At 38.8% G+C, this 17,322-nt stretch overlaps 1 protein-coding gene across 1 annotated transcript in view; it reads right to left on the bottom strand.

The window, feature by feature from the left end:
- hpse2 (heparanase 2) overlaps window positions 1-17,322 on the bottom strand; it is a 48,888-nt gene continuing 31,566 nt past the window's right edge. The window contains exons 6-12 of the mRNA XM_029521555.1: window positions 14,634-14,681; window positions 10,105-10,198; window positions 9,376-9,482; window positions 9,113-9,227; window positions 5,358-5,503; window positions 3,074-3,220; window positions 1-262 (exon numbers count right to left, since the gene is read on the bottom strand). Of these exons, the coding sequence (XP_029377415.1) occupies window positions 100-262; window positions 3,074-3,220; window positions 5,358-5,503; window positions 9,113-9,227; window positions 9,376-9,482; window positions 10,105-10,198; window positions 14,634-14,681 (820 nt within the window). The 3' untranslated portion in view covers window positions 1-99. The remainder of the gene's footprint in view (window positions 263-3,073; window positions 3,221-5,357; window positions 5,504-9,112; window positions 9,228-9,375; window positions 9,483-10,104; window positions 10,199-14,633; window positions 14,682-17,322) is intronic.

Below are 17,322 nucleotides of genomic sequence, written 5' to 3' on the forward strand. Positions count from 1 at the left end.
TTGATTCCTATAGAGGCACACTGTTTTTAAACCTTGAGTCAAGATGGCAGAGGGTGTGGCAGACGTCAGAGCATCATGTTTAGATTTCAGGGGTCAGTGTTATCTTCGACAGGCGTATGCGTTAATGTTCTTTATTACATAAAAGCCTATGGTCATGGGAGGCATCGCTATTGTCCGCCCAGCCCTCAGCGTCTTGGGCTTTAACTCCGGGAATGTTTCATTGTCCGACATTAGCAGCCTCTCCCCGTTCAGCTGAACGTGTCTGCGAAGAGAAGACAGAAAAAAAGATTGTAGTAGTCAGTTTCAGCTTCATCACATACCTCTTTTGGTTTTTAAAGAACATGTGAGAATGTAAGTGGCTTATTTAGACAGTACAGATGTGGCTACAAAATTACAAGGTGTTTTAAGTCCATAAAAACGAATACACAATTGAACACATTATTAAATATAGCAACAACAACCTATGCAACACAGGGGTGACAAGTTAATTCACAGGAATGATGAACAAATTAGGAGAGAGAGAGCTCCAAAAACAGGTACACAGGTTCCACACACTGACGACAACGGAATAAAATTGGGTGGCTATTCAGACTTGCAAACTAAAAGACAGCTTGAACAATAAATCGTTTTCAGCTGTGTCATAAAGATTTACAGGCATCTCAGGAATCAGTGACAAAGGGGAAGCATTCCAACAGCTTAAGAGGCAGAGTAACCTCTGGTTTTACAGCAGGTTCCAGCCACAGCCATTGGACAAACACAGGAGGAGGAGGTCAGCAATATCCTGAGGTGTGTGACCAGTCAAGGCTTTAAAGGCCAGCACCAAGTTAATTTCATTGGAAGGTAATGCTGAGAGGATAAAATTAGCAACTTCTTATTACTTTAAGTGAAAGTGGGACTTTGGATGGTTAGGAATCAGCTCAAAGAATTTTGATGCAAAGAGGTAAGAGGAATTTAGAATGTAAGAAGAAATATGTTAGTGAAAGATTACATCGGGATTAATGGCATTTTTCACTTCATCCCCAAAAATAAAATCTGAATCTTTCCATGAACCTTCAGTCTTTACGGTTTATGATACTGTTATTTGTACACTTGGGGGTGCTGGTGTTACAAAACCACAACACAAATGCACAAGTTCACAAAGGGATGAGTACAATTTGAATTTTAGAGTGAAATCTGCCTGACGTAACCTCTCTCTCACCTACACTGAAACTGTACATTGAAGAGCAAAGAAAATATATCCTTTATGTGATAAAGCTTTGAAAATTAATTATTAACATATTTTTATATATATATATATATATATATATTATTGAATATCCCATGGTCGTTAATTTTAATCTTGGCGTACAAGAGATAAAAAAAAAGTTCACATGGAGCCTCAGTTACAGTTACAAAAAGCTTGCTACGCTTTCTTTGCACAGAATGAATTGGAGACAATATTAACTTCATTCATTTATTTCGGTAGAGTAGCTGTAACACAGCACAGTGTGTACAAGTTGTGTTATGGACACGTACAAATGGATCATGTACAAAACACAAAGGGAATTATCATTAAAAGTTTCAACTACAATTGATTTTGATGTAAAGAAGAAAAATTAACAGGCATGTAACAGTAAAAAGTCAGCTGTTATTTTCGTATATTAAGTCTTATTAGCATATTAAGTAAGTAATATTAAGTAATTATGTCATAGGGTTAGTAAATCATCACGTTCTCCAAAGAAATGATGTCCTTATGCAGGATTTGTTCTGCAGTAATCCCTTCAACCCGAAGCTTTTCAAGTTTCATGTGCTGCTCTTAAGAGTGACTTTTTTTATTATATTGTTATATTGTAAAGTTAGCCACAATAGTCATGTGGATATTTTTATGGGAACCTCAAATTCAATAAAATACCAAATAAAATTTTGCTCAAAAAGGAGAAGTTATGAATCAAACTGCTTTGGTAAACGCTTCCCCTCAAGATGCATGGACCAAATGCTGAATCGCTGTTAAAGAAAAGAAAGTCCCACCACTACAATTTAATAGACATCTGGTGTTGCTAAATATTTCATAAAAGTCTCCCAGCACTGTGTGTGGTAACAGAAAGCACTTAAGGCCCGAAAAAGGCCCGTCGTTAGCTCACCCTCCTATTAATTGCCTTGCAATAATGTTCTAGCACCTAAAACATCCTCCATCTTTATACTGTTATTGAAGGATCATGGCTTAGCCTCCATTAAGGCTGTCTGATGGTATTGTATAACACAAAGACATGCACACACCCACACACACACACACAGAGTCCTGAGTCATTAGTCTGTTATTCCAGGATTTGAGGCTTTGAGGCCAGAATAACAGGCCAGAGAGAGGAAGAGACTGAAAACATATACGTTTTATTTTAAGGTATGTTTTAAGGAAATGGGAGTTATATTACCTGGTTAAAGTGCTCTGTGTCACAGTAAAACAGCAACAGCTCTCACAGGCATGAAAAGAAAATGACTAAGAAATGCATTGATAAAGCATCTGTTTTAGACAATAAAAACAGACTCAAACGCAATCATACTGGAGCCCAGTGAGGACGGGACTCTGCAAAGGTTTCCTTTCATACTGATGCAGGCAAGTTTCACTAAGGAAGTACTACAGTATATATAAGTAGCTAACCTTATCAGTCTGTGTTTAAACAGTTTTTTTACTAGCTGTTTTGTTCCGAGTTTGCCTTTATTTGCTGTTTTCCCGTTGTCATAGGCATAGGTCTGAATTAAAAAAAAAAAAAAAAAAAAAGCAAAATTCATGTTACTGTACAATTTCATGTTTTACAGTGTGTTTTCATGATACAACTCTGAGCTGGGGAAAAATAGACCAATAAAGACCAATAAAATTGTTTGTGAAACTCCCAACTCTCAACAGTTTTCAATTAAATTTTTCTTTGTTGTATAGATGACCCATGTGGCTGAGGAATCCTGTGTCTTTGACCAGCGTATTTATCTCTCTCGATCCGTATGAATAAATGGAACCAAACACATTATTGGTTGGATAGAAAACAATTATCATCATTGTGTTTATGTGCATGAGTGTTGTTTGAGGGAGCGTGATACTAACTTTGCTCTGAGTCCGTCAGTGCCGTAGGGTTGTAACAGGTACTGATGGACCGTTTTATTCCGTAACGTCCCAGCCAACTTGATTTTCTTTCGTGACCGATGCAGGTTGATGATGTAGATCGTTATGGACCCTCGCACATAGTTATGACTGTTCATAAAGGAGACAATGAAAGCCGTTACATTAATTTTGTCTTCATCCTTAGAAAGGATAATCAGGACACAACCCCTGAGCCACATCTGCTAAAGGGGAATCATTACATGTTACATTGGCATCTTGAAGAGAATTCTCTATAATTAAAGATGACTACAAAGGGAGCAAAGTCTTTGATATTTTTATTATATATAGCAACAGCATCAATTCATTATGCTTTGATCTAATCAAGATCAAAAGGCTCGCAGAAAAATAATAAAGAAAAGCATTGACGATGTCCTTTGTTACAGCATAAAACCAATCAACTGTTCAGTTTGAATGGCACACCGGATTTTCAAAGCCTTTAGCTATCTGATGCAGCAATCTGTTTCCCTTATACGGGATCCAATATTAAAACCCGTCGCTGTACGGTCCAGGGTCAGATGAAGGGTGTGAACACAACGAGCAGCACTTCTTGAGTTACACAGACAACAGTGTTTGAGTCCCTCTCCGGAGAGCAAAGCTCTGGGGACACAACTTGATGAGGTTATGGCCAAAAGGTAAATAACTAAGTGAGACAGATAAGACAAACATGATAAAATCTAATATGGGCCTCGATATGAGGACAAGAACAACACAGCTGTAGCGTATTCCGCATGTCAGAGCCTGGTGTTAAAGGTCAGGGCTGTGCATCGGCCAAACACTCTGGTAGATACCTCTATGACGTCCCAAGCCCAAAATCTCATATCTTTAAAGCAATCTTGGTTTTTGGTTTGATGTTTATCTTTGTTCTCCTGCGTACAGGGTGAACCGCAAAAAATGCTAATATTCAATGTATTTACCAAGAGAGATAACGTTGAGGGCTGTTGATGGGAACACTGTGTGTTCAGCTCTGTGTTAAACTCGTGAGGCCTCACTTCTGAGAAATATGGACTATGGTTCCAAATGATAGATCAGATGGATAGATGGAAGAGAGAGATAATGACCTCTCAGGCCTTTTAAATGATGAGGCTCTTAGTGATCCAAACCAGGAACATAAACATGTGTTGCTGTCGTTTGATGTTGGAGCATCTTCTGAAAGTGAAAAAAAAAAAAATGCCATGCAAACCACTAAAAGGGGTAACAAGGGCAGTGAAAGTCGAATATCTAATCTGCAAAGACTTTTCAAACCACTGACTGCCTGAGCGTATTTATACTCTTCGTTGTCTGACAGAGTACAGTCAAACCACTTTTGGGATGACTGAGTAAAACCACAAAGTGGCAGAAATAATGGCAGCTGAAGTGGCTTTGGATTCAAGGGGGGCTGCTTTAGTGCCTCACTGATCATATGAGTCCAGGTCTGATTGGTATGTTAAGTGGAACAGAGCACCACGTGCCATGGGCAACCCGTTACTTCCAAACTCACCATGCATACCAGGTGGCTGAGTGAGTACACTTGTTGAGAAATGTTTCAAATATGTGCATGCATGTCATTAGGCTTCCTGTGGCTGTGTGTGTTGCTTATGCAACTCCTGTCCATTTATCTATTTTTCTAAAAGGTACTCCACCTGTAAATGAGCCTCTGTCTAGGCTACGGGCGTAAGTCTAGCTGGTGCTGACAGCCACTGGCCTAGGTTAAATGATAACCTTGAACAGGACATGGTGGCACTCTTTATCTCCTCCCGGCACAGACCGCCTTATTGTCCCTCCCCCTCCCCCTCTACTACCCCCCTCCAGCCAATCCGAGATGGGATAAAGGCCTAGCGCACCTTTCAGCGGCTCTTTGACGGCAGGGAGACAGAACCCACACACCTGATAAGTGATACCCGTTAAGTTTTAAAGGCTCTGAGCTGTGAATGAGCAGGTGTCTGCGGTCTACTTATTTATGAGAAGCCGAATGGCCTGGCTGGGGATTTTGTTCTTCACCACCAGACACTGTGCCTCAGGTGTTTTCAGGAGGACAGAAGACATAGAAAAAGTTAACACATGTACTTCCCATTAATATCTTCCAGGACATTCCCAAAGTATTACTGCAAATCACTTACAGGCAAATTGCATGTTTGTCTTGTCATCTGTCTGTTTCCAATAAAAAGTCCCCAAATCACAGTGTATAAATGAGAATGTAAACACTGTGTTTAAGGGCAGTTACAAACTGCCCTTAAACTGTTGTACTTACTTGTAGTAGCTTGTACAATGGGCGTAGATGCGTAGCTTGTCTCGTATGACCCGTCCTGGTTGCGGCCTTCTCTGTAGTCCAGCCACCCGAACAGCTAAAACCCTCGGACCAACCAGACGCTTGAAGACCAGAGAGAACCAATAATCCTGCAGGCAAGTGAGCATAAGTATATTGTATGACATATTATCACATCATTTACATAAAATATGTATTTCACAATTATCAGAGGTGAAAAACAAACAAAGCAATCCCTCCCTTCCAAGTACTGTTGCTGAAAGTCTGACCCAGTTTTCTGAATTTGGTTTTACCTTGATAACTGCAGTCTTTAGTGTCGCTGGGAAAGTGGCAAAAAGAAGGGAGCCATTCATAATGTGCAAGTTCGTGTAAAGTTTGATTTCCAGACACCTAAACTAAACGTCTGGGTTGTCAAGACTGCAACTTCAGATACAACACTATCACTTCATGAGTTTAACAATCAATGGCAGTGAATTCAGCCACAGAATTTTTTTTTTTTTCTGAGCTTCTGTATATGTTTTCCTACTTACTGCTCTATTTGGTGGAGCTTATGCTGTTTAAATTAAAATATGGACATAAAAACTTGGACACATTTGGCATTACTTTATATGCCACTCTGGGTTAATATCAGCATCATATTACCCAGGACTAGACTCACCTGGTTGCTCTTAAACAATGCAATGCCAAAGTGAGCAGGTGTAGAAAGGACAGTTTAAAGACTTGATCTCTACAGCAGCTGGAAAATAATTTAAAAACATTGCCAACTCCACTGTATTTAAATGCATGAGGATTTTTATTGAAAGAGACCTTTTCTAACAGTAATGCTGAATTCTGCGTCACGATTAAAAAGGAAAATGGCTAGTATCTCGATTTTGTCTATTCAGCCATGAAATGTTTAGGTGATTGTGCAAACAGATTAGGTTTTGCAAACTATGAGGATTAAGAAAGTTTAAGTGCAACAGCTGACTGTCCCACATAAGATGCCATGCTGTAGAACAGAACTGCTGCCCTGTTTAGAATGAACAAGTCTTAAATATGACAATTTTGCTAAATATTGTGTTCAAACATGAATTGCTGTAATCTGTTATCATTGTAGAGGGGTCCGCTATACTGTGTCTCACTCTGTAGACTACACAGACTCAACACCTCTCCAAGAGACCCAGAGCAACATGTGTTCCTCAGGAAGTTCCCATGCAATCCTGCATATGGCAACATTTAAGAGCTTCTTTTTTCCATGCAGACTTTAACTTAATTTGCTGCCAAGGCATCGAAGAAATAGAGCACAGTATGGAACTGTATAGTGTTGGCCATGCACAGGGATGGAAGGACAAATGTATGGTCGGTACTGGGATCTGTGATTATTGCTTATATTATAAAACAAAGAGCAGCTTTGAGTCCTGAGTTTTATTTATGCAAGATGGCCGAAGAGGTGATATGCTCTTGCTTTGTGTTGAAACTTTAAACTTGAGTCAAAGAAACAACTATAAATGTATATATTTCAAACTATGTGCATGTTGCACTCCCTGACCTGAATCTGAATTGAGTCTGAATTTGACCACTTTTTTAAATATCAGCTGGCGTCCTAAATCTTCAGTAGTCTGACTGTCTGCCCATTTCCTGTCTAATTGCCTGTTTGTCTCTTGTTTGCCCCCAGCTTTTCTTATCAGGGCAGAGGGAAAGTTGACAAGACAGACAGACATAAAATTTAGAAACAACCATTGTTTTCATGTCAAATCAAAATACCAGATGCACACCACAAAGTAAAGAGAAACAAAAAGAGCACAACTGAACAAGTACTCCAGAGATGTAAAACAATACACCAGAGACCAATCAAAGCTCAGCTGCACAGTCAACAGAACAGAGGATGGTAACAAGGACTATAACAGTTAAACGTGATCATTTTCCTAAATAGGTCAAATGAGAGTCAGATTGACTGGTTGGGATCCATTTGATTTCTCAAAAAATCTGAGCACCTTTCAATTGAGAAGGTCACATTCTTTCACAAGCTTCAACTAAAAAGAGAACAGTAGTTAAAAGTGAAAAAAATAGACTTAGAAAACATTAAAATATTTTTAAGTATCCACAAAATATGTCACAGTCATGAAAATATGGGTTATAATAAGGGTTAAACAGTGCAACCTGGTGCTGAATCTGAGAAAGAAAAGTTTTCATCTTTTTTGAGGGCTTGATAAGTGTTTTTGAGAGGGAGCATTTGAAAGGGAATCTTTTTACACAGGAGCAATATGATTCCACCTGACACACAATATATACTGACATCTGTGTTCCTCAAACAATTAATCACAGGCAAGAAAAACCTTCAGTTTAGTTAAAGAGTTTACAGACCGCCTCTGGTGCAGCTGATATGTGAGTGGGAAGAAAACGAAACAAACCAAAAACAAGATGATGGGGGCAAGCAAGCGCAGCAAATAAGAAAAAGGAGTACGGAGCAGTTTGGAGTAGGGTGAGGTGTTTGAGGCCTTTCAGTGGGCCCGGGGCTTTGACTGGATTGTACCAATGGGGGAGTCATCCCAAAGAGGAAGGGGCCAGGTCATAAATTTCACATGCAGAGGACAGGTTGGCCCTGCAGTGCATTCTCTCAGCAGGTAGGCTGGTGCAGTTTTCAGACATCCAGCCATGTTAAAAGCATTGTGATCCAAGCGGGAGACCGACATTCCCAGAAAAATAATGGCATTGAAGATGGGAAAAAATGAAGTCATCTCCATTATTTCATGTTATATAGTTGAAGAGATGTAGGAGAAAATGCATGTCCACTAGAACTCATGAAAGTTTAAGCTAAACATTACTGTCAGATGCGATGTTTGTGATTACCTTATTAGTGGATAAAGTATTATTTTTGGATTGCCTACACTAATTCTACGACCCACTGCTGACAGAAGAAAGAATAAAAAGAACTGGAATGATAACAAATAAATAAGATTAATGCTATAATCCTAATGCCATTAAAGCAATAATATATAGTTTGCATGTAATGTAAGCCTATAACCCCAATTTGCCTCTGCTTAAATATAAATCCTTTCTCAAGAAGCAGGAATAAATCTGTTTTATGCTCTTGGCTCGTAGTAGAATTTTATCGCTCTCTCGCACTTAAAAGTCCCTCTTACTATTAATTTATTTTCAAGAAATACATTTCTAAGGAGCACATTTTTTCAACTTGGAGTTTAAAGGATCATTATAAACTCAGATGAATGCCTCCTACACATATGTTTTGTTCAAATTCAGATATATTTCACATGATTAACATAGAACCCAGCTTGTTTTATTTCTGTTGTATTATTGAGACCAAACCATGAAGGAACTTGGAGCCGGGCAGTTCCATTTCACACAGTGTTGCAGGCTATTTTACTAACTTGCCTGTGTATCAGCATCTCAGGTTACAGATCTCTCACCGGGCAACTGTCCCGCACAGAGAAGCACACAGTAGTGATGGGGGTTGAGGGGAGCAGTGACACTGTCCTGAGCAACTGACAAAGGGCTAAGGTTACATGGCATTTCGCCCCCGCGTCTATCCACTCATCACCACTAAACGCCTTTCATCTCAGCTAATAGCTCCCACGGGAAAGAGCAAGAGGTGCCACTGGATCTGGCACAGAAAGGTTTAGAGCAAATCAGTGCTCAATTCTGATCCACATTGTTCGGATGAGGAACGGTGAATAGAGGCTCTGATGTTGTGAACCAACAGCCATTCCAATCCAAGATGAAATTAAAAATTAGAGACTTACAGGCAATGGGTTAAAGTGCTGGTCCACAAGGTGCGTGTATCCATAGTCAAAGAATGAATGACGTAACACAACATCTATCCCCTGCACAGCAGCCATACCCAGCGTATTCACCCACCTGGAATACAGATCAACGCACACACAGAAAAAACTGTTACCGATGCATAGTGCCAATAATATATATATCATAAAGTGGGAATAAAAACTTGTGCGGCTGATTCAATTTATTATCTACAGCCCAGCTGCAGTGTAATCACAGTACTTACAGAAAGCCAGCAGCATATGTGTCAGAGAGATTACTGATGCCTCCGGCCCAGGCGGGCCCCAATCCACCAAGCCACACCTTCTTACCAGGAGTGTGTGTGTTCACAACCTGCAATGAATGATGGAAACACAGGTGCTTTAAACCCCGCACAAATCAACTGTGTAAAACCTTCACTTTTTTGGTTTTGAATCAATGCATCATTTAAGGACCATTATAACTTGGTGATATGTTTTCAATAATTCACACAAATTGTAAAAGTTGTAAAGAATTAGTTGTTTTAATATCATAAGACGACAAAGCAGAAATGTAAATGTGGACACTGAAAAATCATGATAAAATGCACTAATAAAAATAAAATAATAACCTGATGTTATTGACAGAAAAATCCTCTTCTACTCTAAGTTTTGTTCTTGGGAATGGTTGCTACTTTTTCCCCGAGGCTCTTTGGCACTGTTCGTCTTTGACAACTCAGCAAGTCAGCTGCAGAAACCAGTGCTAATATTATTATCTCATGGTGGACACAACTCTTTAACCTGAGGGTTCACTCCTGTGGTTTGAACATTTGGTTTTACAATAATAATAAATTAAAAAAAATAGTAGAGGTCTGAATGAGCCATTACTTGGCAAAAGAAATGCAAAAATATTGCATGGTGAATATTCATTTATCAGATATCTGAAATACTAAAATGATTAAAAAAAAAAAAAAATAAATAAAAACCAGGTGATCTACCTTAGTGACTTTAGTGATCTGCTCTGTTAGTGTGTCCAACAGTCGGGTTTTTAAGAAGTCCTCCACTTTGTTCACTCTGCCGTCCATGTAATAGCTGTGAGAGGAATCCAGAGAAAATGCTGTGAGGCACATTGAAACCATCCATCCAAGCACCTGAATATCTCTTCAGTTTGATTTTTTATAATTTATATCTAAAAATAATAATAATAATGATAATAATGTTCTGTTGTTGTATATGTAAATAAAATTTAACTTAACTTTAACTCAAATGGCTTTACTTCAAACTTAAGCAACTGGCAAAAATAAAAAGTATATATATATATATATATATATATATATATATATATATATATAAATGGGCAGACAAAAAGTGTCTCCATAATCCACAAACACATACTCAGGTTTCAAATTTTATAAAACACATTTATATCTTCTGCACAGCAGAAGAAAACATTTAAGTTGCATGACTCTTTGGTTGCTTAATCTCTTTGTTGACATTATTTTCGATAAATTAGTTATGAAAAGTATAAACTATATTATATTATAAATAAGAACCTGTAAACAGAAGGAAAAAAACGACACCCAACACTGTTTGAATTTTAAAGAGTTATAAATGCATTCCCTGGACTAGCCACAGCAGCAAACAGTGTCCCAAATCAAAACTGCCAGCTTGGAAGAAAATCGGCAGGTTGAGTTTGCTATACTTCACCTCTGCTGAATGAGATTAACAGATCATTTGCCAAATGATCTGCATCTTCAGGTGTGTGCAGATCTAATAGGTTGTTATCACTCAGAGTGCCTGTGAAATATGTTTCAATCTCTCATTCAAAGATGCTGTCAGCTCAAGACTCAATCTTAATCTCCCGGATTCACTTAAAACTCATCAGTTGCTTTTTGGCAGACAGGAACAAAAATTTAAAGGCAAATTTCATGGCTGCTGAATGCTAAAATATCCACCTGTGAATATCCTGCCCTGTGGGATGATCCTGTGCTGTGCTCCGGATATGCAGAATGACATCATCATCATCATAATATTGGTAATTTATGCTCGAATGAAGTTGCAACACCGAACCTACCAAATATTTAGGAAAGTGAAATGAGAAAAAGTTATTGCTTCATCCTTCAAAAATATTTGATGTAATTTGTTTGATTTTTGTGTAAACGAAAACAGAAATAGATGCAAGACCTGTTAATTACGGGCCTCAAAAAAAACCGTCAATCATTGCAGAGCAGATGTCTCTCCTACATCTGTGAAGTGTTATTGGTAACATACCAGAGCAGCTCATTCAATTTCTGCATAAAGCTACAAATGTTTTGAAATTATTTGTCTTTTTTTGCCTCTTTCCATAAGCCAGAGAACACTCCAAGACTATGAAAGGAAATTTACTATTGAGGTTATTAAGTTGAAGATGGCCAGTCAGCAAAACATGATATTGTAAATTGTAAAGGCAGCAGATTGTGTCAAACTTCTGTTGAACCTGTTATGGAAAATAGTGGAAATGACAGACAAGTCTACAAAACCGCTGATAGTAAAGCTGCATTTAGTTCATGTGGGCTGAACCAGTGTTGCAATATGAGTTTAACTTCGTTGAAATTTTCGTAAGAGTGTTGGAAATGTCCCAGGCCTCAAAATGTAAACAATGCTGGGATTAAGTCATAGCTTTACACAAATTATTTGGTTATCCTGTCATCTTTCCAGAGCACTCACAATAATTCTGATCCAGTCCAGATCCCAAGCAAAGAAATTCCACTTCATATATGGAAACAATAAAAACTGTACATGTCATTATAGCTGTTTCTTCAGCAACAAATCAGGACCACTGAGAATTCTCTCAACAGCTAGGTAACGAGGGAAGATTAAGTCAAGTTGGGTGGCTCATTATAGCAGAAACCCCAGAAAGAGGGGACTATGCACACTATTCAAGTATTTAATGCAGGACTGAAGGGATCATAGCTTGGGATTCCTAAAATTGCTCAAGTCTAAGTTCCTAAATCAGAATCCAGAATTCTTCCTTTGTTCATCCAAAATTAGACATTATATCTCATCAGTCAGACTGGCCGGAATTCAATAAAATGCAAAGAGGAATAACACTGTGTCCAAATGTTTTCAGGAGAGGATCCAAAACTTGTTTTACACGGCTCTTATTCGCTGCCAGCACCACATCAAAGCAAACACTGACAAAACTACCTCCAATAAAATCAAATAATTAAAATAAAGTGCAGACTCAACAACTGATTGTGATCAAATCAGTCAGGTTGGGAGCATCAATACCAACACTGGATGAAAAATTAGGCAACGCTGCATTTAACCTCACTTGGATTAATAAAGTAAGTTTCTACAGAAGAGAATCCGAATTCACATTAATATTGCTTCAAGTAGTGATCCCATTGTCAACTTTTTTGATGAGCAACAGTAACTTCCTCTGCATGGATGCCTTTGCTAATCCTTTTAATGACTTTAGCTGTTGTTGAGTAAAATGGGCGTATCTGAGTGAAGCATGAATGCAATCTAAAAAGGTTTAATTGCAGGTTTACTCACTTAAATGTCGAGGAAGGACCATCTCGTGGAGCAAGATAATTGGGTTTAGTGGTCGGGTAGCAGAGCAGAGCAAGGATGTGATCCTTGATACTGTGCAGGTTATCATCAGGTTTTCATCAATCATAACTTAACAGTTGAAGGATATGTAAATTCCCAGAGGAATGCCATCAGAAAATTTATGGCTCTTCAGTGATTTTTAGACTAGAGTGAAAATCTTTAATGTGTTCCAGTCAGCTATAAATAAGCAGCACCCCAGGCTCTACGGCATGCAGCACCTCTGTCAGCCTGACAGGATACTGGAGAGGTGTGTGCATCCACTAATCCTGGCCTGTTTAAAGTGCAGCTGCTGAGCTACAAAGAGCAAAGATGATTATCTGAGGACAAGAAGTGTGCATTTTAAAAAGCAACGGTCATTAAAGCCGATTTTTCATAGGTTCATCATGAAAGAGTAAATGAGAAGAAGGGGGAGTGTTTTGCGCGCTGCTGCACACACAGATGTTCATGCTGGTAGTGCCAACTGCACTGATGGAAGAATTATGGCTCACAGTAAGCAAATTGCTCAGGGGCATCTAAGCAGCAAACCCAGTGAAAAAAGGATGTATTTTTTTCACTTTCGTTGCTCCATTGCTCACATTTTCTGAGTTATAACTGGCAGCTGTCTGACTACACACTTCTGACTAACTAATTCTCGCCTCATGAGGCCACCCGTTAGGTAAGGCGGAACATGTAAACAGCAGGTAGCAAGCTAACATTGGCTAATTAGCACCTACAAGTACATCTGAAGCTGCAGGGAATATCCTCAGTTATGTCATAAAGAATTAGGACAAAATTAATTTCGGACCTTGTACCAGTTGCATAAATTATAGCAGGAAAAGATCAGATTTTGCACCAATCCATCCAACTGCTTGCATTAAAACGCAATGCTCCCATAGCATTAGAGTAAAAGTCAGGGTATCACAAAGGTGGGTGCGACTCATCCTCTGAAATCATAATGATAAATTGAAAAACAGAGAGAGAACACAAGCATATTTAGCGAGAATAACTAAACATTCTACTAATGTTTTGCTGGGGAATCCAAAAATGAAGAAGCAGTAAGGCTGCCATTATGAAAGTACAATGTTGTGAAAAGTAAAAAAAAAAAATTTAATAAATAAATAAAACATAATGTGCACTGCATATAATTTTTTTGTTATCCAGAGTTACACAAATGTTTCACTCCATAACCAACGTGTTTCATAATCGCAAGCTCCAGCAAAACAGAGCCACCTCTGACTGAAGCCACAGATATGATGCGGTGACCTTCATAATGAATGCTAACTTTCCAACTTAATGCACTTAATTAAAAAAAAAAAAAAAAGTGTTGTAGATGTGTTAATGAATGGTCCCCATTTTTTATTGGGTTGGCTTCTTTTGTCGAGGTCAGAGTTTCTGCACTGTCATCTGGACCTGTGGTGTAAAATGGGCTAATAGAGGGAATGAGCCACAGCGTATGTTTGATTTTAACAGTGTGGGTGGTGTTTCTCTAAATCTTACTGACAGCCCTTCCTCTGGCCGTTTCTTCTAAATTCTCCTAATTAGATCTAGCCTGCACCTGAATGACTGCTCACTCAGGCGCAAAAGGTTTGTCTGAGCTCAGGGTAGGAATGTCTTTAAACACATTTTACACGTCTGTAAAGAGAGCACATAAGTGCTGGAAAAAGTCAAGTCACTGATATGTTTGAGGCAGGTGTTGCCTCTCTCACTGGCTCTTCTCCCCGTTGTTCTGTTTGTAAAATGAATGCAGTTCTTCTCATTTTGCAACAGCCTCTCTAAAACGCAACATTTATAGCAGTTATTACTGGCTACTGCATTTACAGGGTACAGTGTGGTAATAATGGCAGATTTATTGCTAGTTGAGAAAGTAGGCTGTTGTTTCAGAAGGTTCATGTTTGTTTCTGTGGTCCTCTACAGATGATGTAATAGGATATGAAAAAAAGGGTAAAATACCTACTGTTGCCACGTAACCGCATCTACGACCGAGCTGGCATTCTTCATGAACCTGAAAGTCAGAAAAACAACATCTTTACTCAAATGGAAATTTTTCTTCAGATTGTTCAAAACGGGCCAGTTATATCCATGATTAATATGGTGATATTTTACTTGACAAGCTAGTCAACCAATTTGTGGTGTTACAGTAACAAAAACATTTCTATAAGAGATTAAAATAATCCACTGGACACAATGTTTTATGTCAAGCTGAAGACTATAAATGTGACATGGATGGGGATTACGTTTTAGGTCATGGCTCAAGCATTTCTGGAGCTATCTCTGCAGCCTGTAAAGGTTGATTTCAGTTAGTTGAGTACAAACTCCCAACATCTTGAGGTCAAGAAAACAGTTGTGAAAAAAGAGTACCTTTTAATGGACTCGTCATGTACACAAATTCAAACTTTGCACATACACAGTTTCTCCTGCTGTCTGCTTTCCTGTTCTCAAGGTTTTGCATCTGTGAGTGCATGTGTGTGCGCTTCCTAATCTATCTGACCTGAATCACTCCATATTTGGGGTTAACAGATTGTTAGACATGCCCGAAAGTATGTCTCCAAACATCATGTCACAGAAACACAACTTTCACCGGCTTGGCTTGTTTAGTCTGTGCAGATCTTATATTTGGATTGGTGAGCAGCTTGGTGTCTCATCCATCTTATTTCCTGAGAGCAGCAGAGTAGTTGGGCTGTCAAACACAAGAGCCCCCCCCCCCCCCTCGTAACAGTGTCAAACACCCAGGAATCAGCCTGTTGTTAAATATGACACCCATGACCCGTGGATACTCCAACTCTCTGGTCTGCATCCTCCCAGTCCTCCTCCTCTTCTCACCACCCATCGTCTACATCCTCCCTTCCCTCTGAGTCCCCAGCTCCTCAATCAGTCTGAACTTTGCGGTACGCATATACATGCTGCTGCGCACAAGCACACACTTTTTATTTATCAGTAAATTTAAACTATCAGCACTCAGTGAGATAAACAGAAGTTCCTAATGGTTCCATTGAAGTAAGTAGCTCAAGTACATCAAGGCGGAAGATCCACATCCAATTCTTCTTCCTCCTCTGTCTTCCAGCTACCTGTCAAAACGTGTGTGGTTGTGTTGTGAAGCTGGAGACAGATTCCAGCCGAGATAGACAAAGACATTAAACTGTTCCTGTGCGTGAATCTACACACACACTTGCATACACACACGTGTTTGTGTGCGTGCGAAAGTACTGTAATTTTAGCTCACATTAGTTTAAATTTTATGGACTCTTATTTTACGCTTATTTTACAATGCTACAATGCTATGTAGCCCTGGATGTTAAATCCAGGGCTACATATTCCACCTCTTACTCTCGAATTAAATGTAAAAACAATATCCTCAATCTTTGACGACAGACGAGTAAAGCTAATAACAGCCAGAGCAGAAAATAGATATTTAATGCTGATAGTTTTCACCCTCACCCAAATCTAACCTGTTGCTTGAAGGGGGTTTCATTGATGTTTATTTATGTTATTCATTAGAAATTAGAAACAGAAATATTAAATTACAGATCAAAGCATATGGACAGATAAAAAAAGTATTAAATATTCTTTTAATAAAGTACCATTAAAAAACCTTACATAACAAACATTCATTAATCCTTATCTATTATCTATCTAACAACTAGTGTTTTATAAACCACGTCTATATACATTTATATACCGCCCAATTGCTAACTACTGAGATCTACTGGGATTAAAGTATTTATGTGCTGAGGCATCCAGTTTAGACGGGTTTGTTTCTATTTCCACAGACAGAAAACCTCAGAGACTTCACTTTTTTGGAAGTGATGAATGTGTTATGAGAGATAACGTCATCTATTTGGACAATAGCACGGAGAAAGCATTTCTCCTCCAAAGGGAGTTTCTACCACCCAAACACAGCCTCCTCATCTGCTTGGCTAAAATTCATTTACAATCAATGGCCAAATTGAACATGTTGGATCATGTAAGGCTCATGCCGATTGTTTATCTAATGTAAATTTATTTATATATTTATATTTGCTGTTATCCCATATCCCTCCATTTTTCTGTTCAACTTAAGGTGAACTGGAGCAGAATATGTCAGAGTTTGGTTGCCAGTGATGTGAGAGTACATGTGAAAGTACATATTGTGTCTCTGACACCTGGCAAACTGTAGACTGATGCATAAATGCTCATGGTGAAGAGAGAAAATCCATCCCAAATTTTGTTGTCCTTTATGACAGACTTACACAAAGCGAAACAGAACAGGGAAGCATTGTTAGATGTTCCATCTGTAAAGACAAAGTAAACTGAAGTCTATATGTCATGAGCAGATGCGTACGTTGTTCTTTGTACTGAAGGCTGAGAACCACACACACATCTTTGCATGCTATTTAATATATCGACGAGGACTGAGCAGCCAACCCAGCCTCCAAACTGTTTGTCTGATTGCTCAGTCAGCAAGTTAAGGTGCAAGAAAAGGCACTTGTTTGTTGCTTGATTGTTGATGCCAACATTACAGCTTGACTCACGATTTGATCAACTCTATCAGTGACACAGACACCAGAAGAAAACTCAGTTGAATCAGAGCAAAACTAGGAACTGCCTTCAAGGAGAACATACGACAAGTTATCTACGGAGCAGATATTTATGCTGCAGTGCAAATG

The sequence above is a fragment of the Echeneis naucrates genome, chromosome 15 (genome assembly GCF_900963305.1).
Source record: "Echeneis naucrates chromosome 15, fEcheNa1.1, whole genome shotgun sequence".
Lineage (NCBI taxonomy): Eukaryota > Metazoa > Chordata > Actinopteri > Carangiformes > Echeneidae > Echeneis > Echeneis naucrates.